This window comes from Psilocybe cubensis, chromosome 11 (assembly GCF_017499595.1).
Source record: "Psilocybe cubensis strain MGC-MH-2018 chromosome 11, whole genome shotgun sequence".
Lineage (NCBI taxonomy): Eukaryota > Fungi > Basidiomycota > Agaricomycetes > Agaricales > Agrocybaceae > Psilocybe > Psilocybe cubensis.
Window position 1 is genome coordinate 2,189,328 of NC_063009.1, and position 18,415 is coordinate 2,207,742.

Here is an 18,415-nt window from a genome sequence, read left to right on the forward strand (position 1 = left end):
GTCATTATAAAGATTTATTATGACTTTGTAAAAGGTTATATAGGCAATACGGTTGAGCCATTGACTCACCAACTTATCACGAATTTCAATCGGAGTCATTGTTCTATAAATAAACACTTAAATCCGTTCGGAAATATCCGTTGCCGGATCACTATACCCTGTTTTTACCGAGCAACTTTTTCAAATGCTATGTTCGTCTTTACTCAGCAGTTACTCATCCCAACAGTGAGCAACCGAGTGCTTAACCAGAACTAGGTTATTTCGAGTTATTTATCTAGTAATTGTGCTAACGGACCACTGTGAAGTACCTGTCTTTCGGCCTGCTCGGATTCCAGCTACTAAATTACAAGGTCACGGAGCAGATTTCTGAATGGCATTAATTTGTATGGGATACGGACAAAAGGATCGAATATCGTGTGATGAGTTTGTACCTTGGAAGAGGTTTGCAGATAGAAAATTCTCGGTGTTCTATGCACGCCTTGATGGTGGGTTATCATAATGCAAATCCCAATAAGATCATGTCTTGCCGCCTACGCAATGTACCTCCGCTCGGCTCGTAAACGCCAACTCGTCATCCATTCGGAGCGCCAGTCATGTCCGGATCTGGTGGTATCGGCGATTTTCGTATGTCTTCTGGTTCCTACGGGTTTGTTTCCAATTTAGGTGGCAGGATGAAGCAAACGGACCAGTGAAACTGTGTGGCCGATTTTGTGGATGCACGTTTTACCGTTCGCTGTCTTCATTCTGTTCACTTTGCAATAAGTCTATGAAGTCCTACTGCCACCGTGCTCGGGATTTCTATTTGGAGTCTGTTATGTTTTGGGCGAGTATGTCAGAATACGTCTGCCTTGGAATCTCGTATAAATACCAGTGCTACAGGTATGTCTCTGTATTAACTAGCATATCTCATCTACACAGGGCTCTTTTCTTTTACTACTATGCTCACTGATTTTTTGCCTCAAGTCTCCTCTTTCTCAGTTCTTTTTACAGCCACCTTAATTTTTGCCATGTTGTATCAAAGGCGTATTTCCAGGAACACAAATCCAGGGAGAATTCCATATCCTCCTGGACCTAAGCCTCTGCCACTTGTCGGGAACTTTTTTGATATTCCACGGACCAACGAAAGTGCCACGTTCCAGGATCTGTCCAAGAAATATGGTAATGCCTTCCGAGTTAATGCTAGAAATGACACCGACCAACAACATCGAAACATTTTTATAGGCGATTTGGTGTACATGAGTACAATGGGCGTCAACATACTGCTAGTCAGCTCTTTCAAGACTGCTGGCGATTTATTCGAGAAACGATCTGCTAATTATTCTGATCGTTTCCAATCTCCCATGAGCCATGACCTGTGAGAATTCATTTATTATTTTGTTTTGAAGTCAAATGCTGATCTACCTTCATTTTAAGCATGGGATGGGATTTCAGCTTATCGAACATGCCTTATGGTAGGTCATCGAATTCTGCCAACTTCTCAGTAAACTAACAACTATGTACTAGGCGACCGATGGAGGACACATCGCCGTGTTTTCCATCATGAATTTCAACCGTCCATGGCCCCATCATATTTCCCTATTCAAACTCGCGAAGCTCATGGATTGCTTCGTCGATTCCTTCGATACCCGGAAAGCCTGGAATATAACTTAAGACAGTTCGTACCTTTTACTTTATACGTCCCATACAACTATATGTATTTTTTGTTTTGTACAGGAATGCAGCATCCCTTGTGATGAAAGTGACTTATGGAATCCAGATAGCTGATATAAATGACCCGTATGTATCGATCGCTCGGACGGCACTAGAAGGAGCAGCAGTCGCTACTAGCCCAGGTGCCTTCCTCGTTAATTTCATACCAATCCGTGAGTCTGGTTTGCCCATTACCAGGTCTAAGTATCTAAAATTCTTCTGAAAAACAGTCAAACACGTACCGTACGTTTTTATGATACTGATTCGATTTAAAAATAACCTGAGATTTTGAGTACAGTGAGTGGATACCCAAAGCAAGTTTCAAGCGCAAAGCCAGAGAATGGCGCGACGCAGTCAATCGCATGAGGAACGATCCTTTCAAAACAGTTGTTGATGGAATGGTAAATTAATTTTAATCTACGTGATACTAGCATCTGACACTTTTTGAAGAAAGCGGGAACTGCAGAGCCTTGCTTTGTTTCCAATCTACTCAATGATCTGGATTCGAGGGGTGAGGTCATCGAGGACGAGCAACTAGTTGTTAAAGATTGTGCCGCTTTGGTGTATGCAGGTATGAGCTACCAAATCTCTACAGGTTTCTTGCCTCTAAATTCAAATGCTTCTTTCTTTTTCGTAGCCTCTGCTGAAAGCGTATGCAATTTGATTTCAAGGGCTTCTTTGTTGACTGATGGTTTTACTTCAGACCGTATCCACTTTGGCTACTTTCGTTCTTGCGATGCTTACACATCCTGAGATACAAGCAAGGGCACAAAAAGAACTTGATACTGTCATTGGCAGAGATCGCCTTCCGGAGGCTATAGACCGCGAATCACTTCCATTTATCTCAGCGATAGTCAAAGAAGTTTTCCGGTATGATACATTCTTGCCTTATGATTGATGCCCTCCTCAATTTTGAATTTGTTTCCAACTTTAGGTGGAATCCAGTTGCCCCACTAGGTACGTGTTTTAAAAACGCGATAAACAGCCCGCCTTACAATTCCACTACAGGACTGCCACATGTGGCTACCAACGCTGATGTTTACAACGGATATTATATCCCAGCCGGAACTATAGTTATCGGAAATACATGGGGTATCTTCAACGACGAGGAAACGTACCCCGAACCGCGTCGCTTCAACCCAGATAGATTTATGGGTGATGCAGATAAAGGATTGCAGCAGCTCTCTCCCATGGACCCACTGTCTGCCGCGTTCGGCTACGGTCGTCGGGCATGTCCAGGAAAGTACATGGGCGAGTTTCAGGTCTGGATATCAATTGCTTCTATTTTGAGCGTATATGATATTCGGCCTGCGCTGGATGACATGGGCCGTCCTATTCACGTTACCCCAGAGTTCTCAAAGAAGGGAATGGTTTGGTGGGTTTTGTGTTTATATACCGATTTGTTAGATTGATACTAATATGTTTTCCAGTCACCCGCTCCCTTTCAAATATTCGATTAAGCCAAGGGATGATGCCGCTCGGAGACTCATTGAACAAACTGAACTTAATTAAATTATATGTAGATGGATATCACTTAGACAGTATTCTATTCAAGTTGTAATTATTCGAAGAGTATCTTCGTTTAAAATGGGTCATTCATGAATTTTATAAATTGGGAATTTTAAGCTGAAATGGTTGAAGTTCAAAACAAAATGACGCAGAATTAACGCGTTGAGCGAGGCTCGAATTCGTGTCCTCGTGTACATCGATCGGCCCGGCCGAGTGATCTGATGTCAGTGGCTGTGCTGTTTTTACTCCCATCTGGACTTGCTGGGTCTTGACACTATTTTGGACCTTATTCACATCCACCTGATGGCCAAAAATCTCAAGAGGAAGGTCGCAGGACCATCATCACAACGAGAGGTACGTTATGAATAAGATTTTCTGGATAGCAACGTTGGCTAAATGTTCCTTCATGACAGAAGTCGCCTAGGATTGAGGAAGATGATGCTATGGACCAGGACCAGGACAGCGTTATGGACGATAGTGAGGTAGAGGGAAGTGACGAGCCCAGTGATGCGGAAATGCATGGATTGGATGTAGGAGAAGAGGAAGAAGAGTGGAAGGGAATTGGATCGACCATGGACACGCTACCTGATACACATCCTACCGGCAAGAAATCGCACAAACCGCCGACGGGAGAAGAGCTGAGGGCCATCAGAGATGCTAGCGACTTATTCAAGTCGGGTTCTTTCAAATTGCAAGTACGTATCTCTATTACTCAGTCTCAAATAACCAAATTAATCGTAATTATTCCAGGTGGATGCTCTGCTACCTAATGTTCGACCGAAAGCGTCAAGAGTGCCTCCTCTCGAACGATTCCTCTTCCAATTACACACTTTCATCAAAGATATACCCTCGGTTTCACCCGCGCATCCGCTAGAAGCAGCCAGAAAACTCATGAAAAAGGGCGTTGCCGTCCCATACTCGTTACCACTACCAACGGAAGATACCAACTGGAAAGTCGCATACGAGCCCCCGACCGAAATCACATTAGTTGGGAGCTGGGGGAACAAAATCAGCGTGAAGGCGAAGGACGGACAACCATTCGGAGTTGATTTGGCTTTGGAAATGCCGAATGTACGTCTCATTTGATGTTTTTTTCTTGACGCCTCTGACTTGTTGTTGTTGTTCTCAAGACCCTGTTCCAAGAAAAGGATTATTTGAATGGTCGTTATTTCCATAAAAGATCGTTCTATCTCGCCAATATCGCAGCTGCGATCCAAAAGTCGAAAACACTCAATGTGGACGTTTCTTATGAATCACTACAAGGTGATCCACGTCTCACGAAGCTTGTTTTGACACCAAAAAAAGGTACTATATATCGGAGACGATGCTAAAATTTCTCACTTTACTCTGCACAGACGATTCGGCCACCGATTTCACCAAATTAAACGCCAAAATCTGCATCCTACCTGTGCTATCACAAACCTCACCCATCCCCCTCCACCGACTTTCGCCTTCGCACTCAAATATTCGCGTCAGCGCCGCGAGCGAGACGGCTCACGACGACACTACACACCCCACGCACCTTCCCACCCCGTTGTACAACACTGCCCTTCTACAAACTCTCCTGCCCAAATACCAGCTTATTGTGGTGCATGCGCTACAAAATGAAGTCCCAGCCTTCTCCGACGCGCTGACGCTTCTCCGGGTGTGGGCCAACCAGCGTGGGTACAGTGAGGGGACGAAAATGTGCATCCAGGGGTTCGAGGGTGCAGGGCCTTGGTGGTGGTCTCTTCTTGCATTGCTGTTGAATGGGGAAGAGGCGCGCCCGAACGCGCCCAAGTCTAGCCGGAGACGGTCGGTTGGAAAGGGTCTCAGTTCGTACCAGCTTTTCAAAGCCGCTTTGGAATTTTTAGGTGCGTCTTTTTTCTGTTGCTCGTTTAGAGGGTGCATACTAACAATGTATGTTTTAGCCAAACATGATTTTGAGAAAGATTCGGTGTTTGTGAAGGCTGCTGAGGGCCATAAGGTCTGTCGTTCATTGTCGAAAAGATATTCACTTTCTGATCGGTGTCGCTTGTAGTTCCCACCTGAGGAATACAAGGAGCATACAGGCGCTGTTTTCGTCGATTCGTTATCCTTGACAAATGTTTTGGCTAGAGTGCCGCTTGGATCTCTGGAGCTGGTATGTCTACTCATTTAACCATCAATCCATACGTATTGACACTCGACAGCTACGTTATGATGCCACGAAAGCACTCGAAGCGCTCAACCAAACCACATTTTCCGGAGACCCATTCAACGGAGTCTTTTTGAAGGACTGTAGAGATCTTTCAACGCGTTTCGATGTCATCCTTCGGTACACAATCTCAAGTTTTTATGCTCTGAGCGACATCTGATTTGCTTCTGTACAGTGTTGATCTCACATCCGCGAAACCTCGAAACACCTCCGTCCACTCGACACTCGACATCGGATCCCCTGCTAACGCGCTTCTGTCGTCAATAAGCACCATCGTCCGACAAGGTCTCGGCGACCGCTCGCGTGCCGTGGCCCTCCTTCACCCTTCGTCTCTCTCCCGCTCCGTGTCCCAGGCGCATCCTTCAAGTCCCGACACGATCTTCATCGGCATCATCCATAACCCCGAACACGCATTCCGCCTCGTCGACCACGGCCCAGCAGCCGACGCCAACGACCAAACGGCGCTCGAAACGTTCCGCGCGTTCTGGGGCAGCAAATCGGAGCTGCGCCGATTCAAAGACGGGCGCATTGCGGAGAGCGTGGTGTGGGATGTTAAAACTGCCGACGAGAAGGCGCATGTGCCTGCTATGATTGTGAGGCATTTGCTCGGTTGGCATTTTGGGTTGGGGGAGAAAGAGGTGGGGACGTGGGATATGGCGTATGATGCGCTTATACGGTTGCCGCCTGTGGTTGCGGGTGAGATTGTGGCGGCGAAAGTGCAGACTGGGGTGAAAGGCGCGATGATGGCGTTCGACGCGCTCGTGAAGGAGATCAAGAAGCTCGACGATGAGCTCCCGCTGGCGTTGCTTAATGTCAGCCCTATTGCGGAGGCGTTGAGGTATACGAGCGTGTTCAGCCCCGTGGCGATGCCACCTTCACTTGCCCAGCGGCTCCCGCCGACCGCGCGCTATGCGCCGCCTATTGAGGTTGTGCTGGAGTTTGAAAAGTCCGCGAGGTGGCCGGACGATGTTCGCGCGGTGCAGGTGGTCAAGATGGCGTTTATGGAGCGGTTGGGGTCTGCGCTGATGGAGTCGGTTCAGGGGATGCAGGCAAGGGTTATCACTGGGCACCCGACGGACTCGGAGCTTGTCGACCGTGCGGTTCTGGAGCTTATCACACCCGAAGGATGGGCGTTCCATGCGCGGATATGGTATGATCGCGAAGTGAACTTGCTCGATAACATCATCGGCGGGAGAGCAGCTCTCCAGCCACACATCAAGACAAAGGACAAGGAGAAAGAGAGGAAGGGCCCGGATTATCACGCCGCGCTCAAAGCGAAGGAGGTGTACACGCGCCTCTTCGTCCACGCGCCGCGGCACCATCGGGCCATCGCGGCGCTCGCGCATCGGTACGGTGCGTTTGCGGGGACGGTGCGCCTTGCGAAGCGGTGGCTTGCGGCGCATTGGGTGTTGGGTGCGCATGTGGGCGAGGAGGTTGTGGAGGTTATTTGTGCGTCGTTGTTTGTGGGTGCTGGTGCTGGGAGTGGTGGTGTGGGTGTGGGTGGTGTGGGTACGGGTGTGGGTGAGGGTGTGGAGCAGACGGTGCGACATCTTGTTCCTGGTAGCAAAGAGCGCGGGTTTGCGCTTTTCGTGCAGTTTTTGAAGGAGTGGAAGTGGGAGGAGGGGTTGTTCGTGCCGCTTTACGGGGGCAGCAACGTCCCCGCTGCTACTACTACTGCGGCGGCGGCGGCAACGAGCAAAGCGTCGACGGCGAGTGTGGCGGGCCCGAATAAGAGCGTGTGGAAAGTATCGACGGAGCACGATCCGTCAGGACACGTGTGGACGTACAAAGGCCCCGACCTCGTCGTTGCGCACCGTGTACGGGCTTTAGCGAGTGCGACGTATGCTTACCTAGGCACGCTCGAGTCCGGCCAGCTGGATATCCGTGGTATGTTCATACACCCAACGGACGACTACGATTTCGTGCTGTGTCTTGATCCGGGTGTGATACCGCGCTATGTGCATAATGTTGGTGTGGATGTGGAAGTGTTGTTGGGACGCGGTGGAAAGTATGCGAATAGGACGAGGGAGGAGGAGGAGGAGAGTGTGCGGGTGATGCCTGGGTTTGATCCTGCGCGGATGTACTTTGATGATCTTCAGGTACGTTTGTGTTTACGTTTTGGTGTTTGTGTTTATGCTTGGTGTGGTGTTTTCTTGAATCACTTGTTTTCTCTCTCTCTCCTTTTTTTTTGGTTCGTTTTTTTGGATAATGGACATTTTAACTGATACATTATGTTCTTATTATCAACAGCGGATTTACATGGACACGTGTAAATTGTTCTATGACCCGCTTGGTGGGACACAGATTGGTGGTGTGTGGGATCCGACGGTGAGAGAGCCGCGTGCGTTTAGAGTTTTGGGCGGGTTCTCTTGTGCTCCTGTTAAAAGGGCGAGTGTAGCTCTTTTTTTTTCTTTTGTTCGTGAATGCTAATTAACTGCCTGTCTGAATTTTAGACGGAGGACGCGTCGAAGTCTAAATCGAAGGAAAAGGATAAAAATCTCGTCGTGCTTAACCAGGACTCGGTCCTTGCTGAGATGGAAAGGATGGGCACGGGGATGGTGAAGAAGATTGTGGTTGTGAAGTAGAACAATAGGAAAGGAGAAAAGTGGGAAATTGTTGGTTGGGTTGGGTTTTGGGTTGGGCTGGGGTGGGGTTTGGGGTTTGGAGGGTGCTCTTACAAAAGTATATCTTCTGTCTCATGTTTAATGTTCAACGTATTGGTTGCTTTAATTTTTCAACTTTTTGCTGTGCAGGCTAGATGTAGTCGCTGCGCATTTGCGTTGATGTATGTTTTTCTTCTTCAATTCTTTCATCATCTCGTCCTACCTCTGTCAATCTGTGTGTGCGTACTCCTTGGGTTCAGTTTTTATAGTCAGAGGTTTTCCTTTCTCATAAACTGGTGCTTTTACAATGAAACCCGAAAAATCTGTCTTATGCCGCGATGAAGACGCGTCGAGATCGTAGTCTTTGACGTGACACTATATTCTAGTCACCCACCAAAGCGCCGCATAGCTCGATTTTTGAGACTTGTCGAGAAAGTTTTTCTAACAAAACATAAATGAGCTGCTTTTCCAGTGAGCTTGAGTGTCTTTGCTTAACTGCACCGATGGAGTTCTTGTTGTTCCGCGTGGGACAAACAAACAACGCGTCTGTCACAGAGTGACATGATCATCTTTCACCACCACTCTACATCGATCATGACTGAAGCGCGTCAATACGGAGAGCTCGCCACCCAACTAGTCACAGAATCCCGACGCTCGACACAGACCGACACGCTCCTGAAATACAACGACTCCCTCGTGCGCTCGCTGCTGCGCGAACAGCGCTCGCTCGAGTCCGCCCTCTCAACACTGCTCATCGACGGGCACGCGCCGCCACCTGCACTGCTCATCATCCAAACGGCGATCAACCGCAACAAACGCTGCCTGCTCGCGTACCACGCGCACCGCACGGACCGCCTGCGGGACATGTACTGGGCGGCGGGCGGCGCGCTGCCGCATGTGCTCGGGAACCAGGAGACGCGGGCGAAGATGTCGCCGTATGAGGTGGACTATCTGCGCGCGTACCATGCGTCTGTGATGGAGTTCCGCGCAGAGTTTGCGTATGAGTTGGATATCACCGCGAGCATTGTGGATCCGCCGAAGGATCTGCAGGTCCTCGTGCGCGTCGTGCGGGACTGTGGGATGATACAGACGGAGTTGGGGGTTATAGATTTTCAGAAGGGGCAGCGGTTTATGGTGCGCAGGGCGGATATCGAGCATCTCATTGTGCAGGGTTACTTGGAGGAGGTTTGAGGAGAGGGTTGTTTGGTTCTGAGCAGCGAGCCAAACACGTTTCATCATTTCCATTTCCATTCGGAAACTTTGTTCTGTTCTCTCGTCCAGACATGCTCAACAGGCATGTATATCTCTCCTCAGCTTCCTCTCGCTCTCTCCGTATTCTCGCCCTCCGCGCAAAGCAGCCGAATGATTGTCTATCGCGTTCGGCTTTGCCCGTAGTTGTCTCACACCAGTCTCCGTACCATCAAAGCACCAGTTGCACCCCTCCGCCTCTCGAAGTATCTGCATCATCCCTCACGCACTCAGATCTTGCCGTGCGCTCTTCACGGCTCCCTCCCGACTCCCTCCCATCCAACGACACCACAAACACCCCCAAAAACGACAGCAACCCGCACAACCAGCCAAACCACATCTCCGACCAAGAATGGGAGATCCGCACAGGTCACTATCACTCTCTTCTCAACTCACACACAAACACAGCAACACAGTTTTGTTGATATATGGTCCACTTTCCAGGGCGCGCGATACACGTTATCCAAGAGACATTACCAGACTTCTTCGAAGTGGGGCTCGTAACGTCCGTGAACAAAGTGACAGGTCTACCACAGCGCCCGCACAGCGTTAGCCCTATCCCAATTCATATCCCCATCCCGATCCCGCTCCCGAGCGCAGCGGCGGAGTTTTTGGAGGGGCATATGGTTAGAGAGGACGAGGAGCCGATTTATAGTGATGATGTTAGACTTTCGTATACGCCGCCTGTGGTGTTGCCGCCGCCGTTGCCTCGGACGTTCCATATTGACGGTGCGTTATCCATTACACATGCATATACATGTATTATTATATACTGACGGATCATTAATTTTCGATTCTGACTTGTTATCGTTATCGTTGTAGGTCTGCAGATGTACGTCGCATCGTCAAGCTTCATCCGACACACTATGGCAGCGCTATACACCGATTTGAAAGTGCAGAATGTGAAAATGACGATTGACACGCCGACACCGAGTCGCTCGCCTGCTCCTCCTGCTCCTCTGAACGAGAAGCGCGGCGAGGGTGAGGTTGGGGCTGGTAGGAGGGAGAAGAGTGTTATTTTGCGGCAGGTTGTGACGGGCTTGGCGAGGGTGAGTGGGAAGCGGGGGGAGTGGGTTATGTGCGTCTTTTTTCTTCTTTTCTTTTTATCTTTTTATCTTTTTTCTCTGTCTCTCTCTCTGTCTCTCCACCTCTATCTATCTTTTGCCTTGCTGTTTTCTCCACGTTTGGTGTTCCAGTTGGATTTTTGAATCGAATGAGATTTCAATCTGTACAACCAATTTTTTTCATCGACAAGGAAATTCAAATTCACTTTCGTCTATATCCTCATTCCTCATTCCTCATCCCTCATTCCTCTATCTTCATCTTCATCTTATCTTTATCCCTCCCTAACTCTAACTCTGACACTGACTTTTTATTCTTATTCTTCTCAACATCGCCATCTTCCACCTCCACCTCCACTTCCACCTCCACTTCCACCTCAACCTCACCAGCGAATCAACATACACATTCTCCCCACTCACAGGGCTGATCTATAAACATACCATCAACTCGATCCATCCGGCGCCGCATCGCGCGGTGTATGAGTCGTTGAGGGTTGGGTTGAGCAGGTTTAATTTTGAGTGGAGGGGGGGGACGGGGTCGGGGGCGGCGTCTGGGGCTGGGGGTGCTTGAATGTTGGGTGTTGGGTGTTGGGTGTTGGTGTTGGGTGTTGGGTGTTGGTGTTGGGTGTTGGGTGTGTATATGAGGTAGAGGTTGGGGAGAGGTAGGGAAGAGGTAGGGGAGAGGTTGAGGTAGAGGTAGAGGTAGAGGAGAATCACGGACGGTTGAAGGCACGAAGTCGAAGAGATGGAGAAAGTACACGCACGCACGCACGGCGGTTTTATTTCCACTTACATTTTTTTACACTATGATACACGACACAGGTTTAGATTATTCGATGCGATCCTTGGGATTGCGATTGCACCCCCACACCCCCCCCACACCTTACAGAGTCGCACACCACACCCCCGCTCAAAAGTAAAGTAGAATTAAAGTAAAGTAAAGGAACAGTATGTAGATAGTCATGGTTAAATTTAACTTATAAATGTATGCACATTGGTTTTTGGTTTTGGTTTTACGCGTACGTTTGGTAGTAGTCATTGCTAGTTATTAATTATGACCGATATTTCCCACTGACTCTGTGATTTTATTCAGAGTCCCATGAGCCTTTTGACCCTTTGTTGTTTTTTGGTCTTTTGTTCTTTTGGTTTTTGTCTCCTGGTTCCGGCCCTGGTTGTCCATGTCAACCCTTTCCCTTTGAGACCTTTGAGATGTCATGTCAATGCATCTCCGAATTCTCTTTCTATTTTTTATTTTTATTCTACGCATTGCTCGGAATTGTGATCGCGAGGGGATTCAGTGCATGCGATTGGAGGGTACATAGTGATGGAACTCACTAAAATTTGGATCGCCTCGCGTGAACCAGGTGTTCATAAATCACAACATCACAAATCAGTGCACAGTGCACAGTGCATGAACAAAAGGCACGGCGGACGCGCATGTGTCTGTGTCTGTGTCTGTGCCTGTGTCTGTGTATGTGTATGTGTTATATATATGTACATGCTGCGACCGACCCACTAGAATCTGCCTTTCAAGAATCAAGTTGTAGAGATGATGTTATATAAGGCACGATTCCGATCTCGCGTGTTGTCTTTCTTTCTTTCTTTCTTTCAATATAAACAAACCAGAACAGAACAGAACAGAACTGCGGTTTTGGTATATCGTATACGACCCGGAATTCAATGATCCCCTGGACAATCTCATCATCATCATCATCATCATCATCAACCTCCACCTCGACCTCCAAATTCAAAATGATATCCCTCCCCATCCTTCTCTCTTCTCTCTCCGCTCCCGGGCCGTTGGGTGTCCACGCGTGGTTTAGAGTCGCGTGTACGACGCCTTTGGTACAAGGTCGCTCTCTCTTTCTCTTTTGCTGTTTCCCTTGGAATACAATGTTCACTTAACCCATTAACTGTTTTCTTTTCTTTTCTTTTTCTGTTTTTTGTCTTTTTCAGAGAGGATCGACCCGATTGTGTCCCCGGGAGATGTCCCGTCCAACCACGTCCATGTACGTCACAGTCACCTCCCATAAACTCCAAATCGTCCAGTTCAAGATCAATATACCGTATGACTGTAACTGTAACTGAAACTATAAACTTTTGAAAACGATAGACTGTACACGGTGGAAACGGTACGTACTTCTTCCCCCCCAACTCCCATTTTTTCAGCGTGAAATTAAAACGCAGGACGGACGTCGGACGATGCAATGCCATTGTGAATTATCACCTGATTATCTGTTACCTCTTACCTATGATGTCGTTACTTGTGCGCGTCGACGCTATGTAGGGTTCGCGGCGAATAGCACGTACGATGCTCTGAGGCAGTCTACGTGTTCCAATTGTCTCGTTGATCAAGTGAGTGTTGCATATCAATTATAATTCATAGTGCAAGAAGTCGACCCTTGGCGGGTGCGGTATCTGACGCCCATTTAAATCGAATCGCGCCCTTTTGAAAATGTGAACAAAGGATATGTCGAATTATTGTAAGCACCTACTTCATCCCTGATATGCCTTGCTTCCAGCTTGATGGTGGAAGGTGGAAGGTGGAAGAAAAAAGGAAAGAAAACATAGTCAACTGATGAATGCACACTCACAGGGTTCGCGAAGCTTTACTTCCAGGATCCAAAGACGAAGATGTTCGAGGCTGTTCCAGACGGCGGTAAGCCTTGTTCCCCGCCTCCCCTCGGAACATGGATAACTGAACAAATGCATACAATTAACCCAACATTCGCTTCGCCGTTTTCAGGTCTGCTCGTGTACTACGAAAATCGCGGTGCAGTCGACGCGAGCAACGGCGGGCCCGGGCTTCGCGCGTTCCCGCCCGGGTTGAGGATGGTAAGCGGGGACCCGCAGAGGCGGGCGCGGAGGTACGTGCGACGTGCGACGTGCGATTAATTGGCCCCTTATTTCTTCCATTCCATTTCATTCCCTTTCCTTTCCTTTCCTTTCCTTTCCTTCCCGGAGTGGAATTTAAACTTCCATATTCGTATTTTGATGCGTGGTTGATTATTGATTATCGATTTTATTTGTGTGTTGCAGATATACCACGGGCGAGGGGTCGCAGGCCGAACTGGCGGAACGCGCGGTCGAGTGGGAGTGTTTGAGGTATACGACGGGCGGGGCGGCCGCGGCGGGGTATAATAGCGTTGATAATGGTGAGTCTTGTCGTTTACGTGCTCGTTTGGTTTGGGAGTGGGTGGTTGGGATAAGTGTTGATACTGATGGTGCGGTTGGTGTACTTGCCATACAGGACCAGGGTTCCCGAACACCGATTGCGAGGTTAGTCGTCCTCGCCATTAAGTAGAACGAAAGATAAATTATCCAACTCGTCGCTCTAGGCAGGCTTGAACGCGCGTATACATATGCCTGCGTGCTGGGATGGCGTGGTCAGTCCTTCCTCAACTTCGAAAAACGCCATAAATAATAAAAAAATGTTTCGTAGAATCTTGATTCGCCGGACCACACAACACACACTGCGTTCCTGTCTGACCTGGACAATGGCGCGTGCCCGGATACGCACCCAGTCGGGTTTATGAAGCTGTTGTATGAGGTATTGTTATTTTGCGGGCTATCGCTGTTGCCGAGATCGGTATTAATGGCATTCTGTTTTGGAAGGTCACTTGGGACGTGCATTCTTTCGCGGATCGTTGGAATCCGGCGAGAGATGCGTGGCCTTTTGTGTATTGTAAGTTCCTCTTCAATGTGTTGGCGGTAGTGCTTGATCTGACGTTCTGAAAAGCCACAGGGTATGTCCCCTTGCGAAATGGACTATTGAAAGACTGAAGCTTGAGATGCAAAATCGGTGATACCTAGGGATCCTACAGGATTTTCGTGGCATGCCGACTTCCAGAACGGATGGGACACAACGTAAGTCCTGTCTCAAGGCATGCCTACACCTTCAAGTGCTAACGTCTACCATCAATCAGCGCGCTCCAAAACGCCATCGACAAATGCAACAACCCGTCCGACCCGACCGGTGCAGGAATAACAGAGGCGTGCTCCTTCCTCACCGTCCAAACCAACACGACGCTCGCTGGAGAGTGCAAGCTCGCATCTGTGGTGGACGAGGCGGTTGACGGGGTATTGGCTCGGCTGCCTGGGTGAGTGCGATGGCGTCATGACCGCCGCAGGATGCATTTTGACGTTGTTTTGCTAATTTTCTGGCATGTGGATATCGTTGACGATGCAGATGCAATCCACTGCAATATGGACCACAGGACGCAGTGTTGCAGACGGATGACGCGTGTGATTTGAATGTAGGTGGGAAGACTAGTGGGGCAGCCAGGAGCTTGTGGTCCATATCTTTCAACCTTGAGGTTTATAGTGCTGCCCTCGCTTTAGCAAGCGCAGTCGTCTGGCTGGTAGAGTTATACATCTAGGTCAACTAAAGATGCGGTGTAGTTTAGTTTTTGTTTTATTGGATCGAAAAGACTTGCCGACCTGCAGTCATTGCCCAGAAATTGCCCCACGTCAGATTCGTCCATATATGCACCCTCAATTCCATGAGAGGTACCCGGACTACCTATATGAGACCATCTGGTAACTAGGTCGTGAATAGGGTTCTTCTAGTATAAGACTAATAATTTGCCAACAAAGCAGAAGGCGGAGAAGTCGGTGTTGCAGGAAGTTGCCGGTGGAGATATATTCGGAGTCTTAACATATTTTATTCGGGCCAATTATCCGAGTGGTCGGCTTTACAGGAAGGATGTTGCAAACCTGTTGCAAACTCTGAGGTAAGATATGATTCCTCAAGCTTCATAGACGCCAGTTTATTCTCGTACTCTTCCTCACCACTAGGTCATTTGGCGGTGAAAATCCGAAGAACAATAACTGATGTTCTCATTCCTATCAGGGTTTGAATTCAACTGGCAGTCAATATGATTCTCGACGTCAATTAGGTCCTGGTGTTCGATTTCTCGATGTGTGTTATTTGCAAACAATTGTCCACTGTATTCCATTCTGTCTGATCAATTTCGCTTTGCTTTCAAGAACCAATATTGAAAATCATCCCTTCAATCCTTATACATGTATCATGTACTCTTCGCTTACGGTCGGGGACATATGGGCGCATCATAGGAGGCATTCGGAGCCTTGGCTGAATGCGATGCAATAACATGGTCGGTTTATGCCGTTCGGAAGAAAGACATATACACCGTCGGTTCACTGCGTTCAAGCCTTTACAAAAATGACTTCAAATGCCCAACTCACACTCTTGGTTCTCTCTACACGCACTTGTATTCGGCAGTCACGTCATCACAACAGGCCCGACTACCGTAGGCTGGGTAATATATAATCTGCATGTAGATCAACACCGATTTATGCGCGTTTCCCATGCAAGACTCTCGCTCTTATCCTACGGGACCCTCTTACTCTATACGGGGTCATCGAAGAATCTTGTCTGTTTCCCTGCGGAATCTAGAATTTATAAGCGATTAGAGGCGTCCAATTCGACAAGGGAACCCTGCAACGATATCGGTCGTCAAATTTACGGACTCGGAGCAATGATAACAGCGTCAATCGCGTGGCCGACGCTGCCTCCCTGTTGATGTCAAAATCATATAAAATAGACCTGGGTGGGTTTCCAGTATTCTGTAAGGAGTCCAAAGCTTGTTTCTAATTTCCTACTTGCTTTTTCTACAAATTTATCGGTCGTCAAGCATGAATCACTTTGTCTTCACTCCCATGCCACTGTGGGGTAAGCACAGAGATTTCTTTACTCAAACCGTGGTATTTATAACTGTTGTTATAGGACATTCCAGAGCGCCTTGCGTTCTGGCAGCCCGGCTTGTTAAGGAGCACGAGAGCCTTGTAGTCTCCATGATAATCCCCCCAAACTATTTCAAGAACGCGGAAGCGGAAATATCAGCAGAATTCGACGATGCACCAGAGGAAACTCGTCGACGCCTTAGGTAAAACTTGAATCCTACAACATTCCCATGGATAACCGATTAATAAATGCTCCAAACCAACAGGGTTTTCTCACCGTACAAATCCGACAAGGATGACATCTTCTTCAATATAACAGCACTGTTTGGCTCATTCTCAACCACCTATAAATCTCTACTAGAGGCAAACGCGATTACTTGCGCTCAGACGGGGCAGGTCTTTGATAGCGCTCCATCCCCATGTGCTGTTTTTCTTGATGTGCGTATCAAAATGTTTCTACAAGCCCTTTCTTACTCATGATGCTTCATGTTATGCCGAAATGTAGGTTTACCTTAGCCCTTTGATGTTTGCCGTACGCGCTATGTCAGGCAGCACCGTGCCTATCGTGGGTCTCTGTCCCCTCCATGCCTCGTTTCTTGTCCATCTTTATGGTCCTGAACGAATGGACGGTCTTGGAGACCTCGATGCAAAGATTGAAGCGGAGGCAGCTCGGCTCGGAGTCACAGCCAAGGATATCGGAGACACGGTATTTCCTATCTGTATTGGCAAAGCGTATCTCTGCTCACGCGCGTGAAGGTGTTTTACCATACGGAGGGAAGAGTTTCCAACGTTCCAGGACTTCCGCCAATGTATGACTGGGAGCATTTCCCGCAAACGGTGATACAAGACCATCATTAGTTTACGACGGCACTTCTGATTTACAATTGTAGCTTCACACTATGCCTGTGGTATCCGATTTCCTGAAATTGGCATACAAGTAAGCTTTTGATGATATGCAGATTTTGAAAAGAGGATTGATCACATTAAAATGGTAGAGGCTTCGAGACGAGCAACGCCATTTTCTCGTTTTCTTCATACAATCTCGAGAAGCAATCAATAGATGCAATGAGGTCGTGGTTTTCGGAAGACTGGAATAAGGAAGTATACACCGTTGGCCCGCTGTTTCCCTCCAAGCCTACCACCTATAGTATTTCTTCAAAAACAGCTTCCGGATCATCACAGGTCGAAGAGTTTCTGGAGACGTCATTAAAGAAGCATGGAGAGAACTCGCTGGTTTTGGTATGTTCATAGACCTGTTCATTTTGATCAAACTCATGAGTCCTTAGATTTCATTCGGTTCACTGTTCTGGCCCATAATTTCTGAATATATTGAAGAGGTTCTAGAGGCTCTGGTGGAAAAAAATATCCCATTTGTAGGCTAATCTTGCATCGATGATTTCATTCTAACTATTTGGCAGATACTATCATGTGCATCAATCTATGCAACAGTATCAGACGAGTTAGTATCAAGAATACACGCAACCGAATCTGGGCTCATTTGCAAATGGGTGCCGCAAAAATACGTGCTGAATCATCCAGTACGTATGAGCATTTTTTGCTGTGTATGTTGTTACCTCTATTGCTAATTGACCCCTCCCCAGGCTACAGGCTGGTTCATGACACACGCCGGACAAAGCGGCGTCTTGGAAGCTCTCGATAGTGGTACTCCAATGTATGTCTCATTCCCAGAGCTATTATATTTGCCATCATTCAAAGGAATTCATAGGATATGCTGGCCATTTGAGTTCGATCAGCCGTGCGCAGCAGCACATCTATCGGAGAATTTACATGTTGCCTTTGAACTCGTGCAGGTTAGAACAGGGGTACACGGTATGAAACCGCTCTACCGACACGGTATGCAGGCCAAAGGCACCCGTGAAGCTGTTGGAGTCGAGATCCGAGAGGTTCTCGATGCATGCCGTGGTGATAAGGGCGCGGAGCTACGAAAGAATGCCCTGGAAATCAAAGCCCAATTCTCCGAGTCCTGGAAAGCTAATGGAGTCAGCCGAAAAGACATGCACTTGTTCTTGGAAAAATTTAACATTAGACTTTAGTAACCGGTGCGCAATATTACGAGACTCTTTGGAAAATTAATGATTGCTTTGTGCCATCTTTCCCACTGATAGCCTTGGATATGATGTGAAAAATCTGAACGATATGGAGAGTTACCACGGGTTACCTATCAAATCGCTCCTTCCTAAGTCCACTAGACTGTCATCTGACCAACTTGAACCAATCATAAATCGACGCCGTTTCTCGAAGCTAATCAAGCGCCCCAGCACTCCTCTTTAGCTCCCCGCGTCAAATGTGATAATATTATCTTCATTTAGTTTAATTATCAGGATGATCTGGCCTACAAAACCCGAGAGCTAGTCTCACTATCCCTGCAAAGCTCCCATTATCAACTTTCCGTAAGACGGGGT

The 18,415-nt window shown here is 47.9% G+C and overlaps 6 protein-coding genes across 6 annotated transcripts; all 6 read left to right on the top strand.

Moving 5' to 3' along the window:
• Nucleotides 1–1,007: 1,007 nt before the first annotated feature.
• JR316_0011779 (Cytochrome P450 monooxygenase 98) lies at nt 1,008–3,201 on the top strand (the record flags this gene model as incomplete). The annotated part of the gene is made up of 12 exons (XM_047897424.1): nt 1,008–1,158; nt 1,222–1,354; nt 1,414–1,451; nt 1,504–1,654; nt 1,714–1,862; nt 1,975–2,090; nt 2,140–2,260; nt 2,327–2,340; nt 2,393–2,559; nt 2,624–2,646; nt 2,698–3,064; nt 3,120–3,201. The coding sequence occupies 12 exons, from the start codon at nt 1,008–1,010 to the stop codon at nt 3,199–3,201; spliced, it is 1,512 nt and encodes a 503-aa protein (XP_047743833.1).
• Nucleotides 3,202–3,501: 300 nt separating this feature from the next.
• On the top strand, nt 3,502–7,959 carry JR316_0011780 (Nucleolar protein 6; the record flags this gene model as incomplete). The annotated part of the gene is made up of 11 exons (XM_047897425.1): nt 3,502–3,552; nt 3,612–3,893; nt 3,949–4,269; nt 4,329–4,503; nt 4,554–5,051; nt 5,109–5,164; nt 5,219–5,320; nt 5,370–5,494; nt 5,550–7,473; nt 7,625–7,768; nt 7,828–7,959. 11 exons carry the CDS (start codon nt 3,502–3,504, stop codon nt 7,957–7,959), a joined length of 3,810 nt encoding a protein of 1,269 aa, XP_047743834.1.
• Nucleotides 7,960–8,571: 612 nt separating this feature from the next.
• JR316_0011781 (DNA replication complex GINS protein PSF1) lies at nt 8,572–9,168 on the top strand (the record flags this gene model as incomplete). Its single annotated transcript, XM_047897426.1, has 1 exon — nt 8,572–9,168. One exon carries the CDS (start codon nt 8,572–8,574, stop codon nt 9,166–9,168), a length of 597 nt encoding a protein of 198 aa, XP_047743835.1.
• A 923-nt stretch (nt 9,169–10,091) lies between these two features.
• Nucleotides 10,092–10,714, top strand: JR316_0011782 (uncharacterized protein; the record flags this gene model as incomplete). Its single annotated transcript, XM_047897427.1, has 2 exons — nt 10,092–10,274; nt 10,709–10,714. 2 exons carry the CDS (start codon nt 10,092–10,094, stop codon nt 10,712–10,714), a joined length of 189 nt encoding a protein of 62 aa, XP_047743836.1.
• A 2,206-nt stretch (nt 10,715–12,920) lies between these two features.
• Nucleotides 12,921–13,590, top strand: JR316_0011783 (uncharacterized protein; the record flags this gene model as incomplete). Its single annotated transcript, XM_047897428.1, has 3 exons — nt 12,921–12,945; nt 13,033–13,153; nt 13,326–13,590. The coding sequence occupies 3 exons, from the start codon at nt 12,921–12,923 to the stop codon at nt 13,588–13,590; spliced, it is 411 nt and encodes a 136-aa protein (XP_047743837.1).
• A 2,378-nt stretch (nt 13,591–15,968) lies between these two features.
• JR316_0011784 (UDP-glucosyltransferase 45) lies at nt 15,969–18,046 on the top strand (the record flags this gene model as incomplete). Its single annotated transcript, XM_047897429.1, has 10 exons — nt 15,969–15,981; nt 16,036–16,195; nt 16,259–16,430; nt 16,498–16,698; nt 16,883–16,929; nt 16,988–17,231; nt 17,279–17,365; nt 17,411–17,530; nt 17,594–17,664; nt 17,719–18,046. 10 exons carry the CDS (start codon nt 15,969–15,971, stop codon nt 18,044–18,046), a joined length of 1,443 nt encoding a protein of 480 aa, XP_047743838.1.
• Between the last annotated feature and the right edge of the window lie 369 nt (nt 18,047–18,415).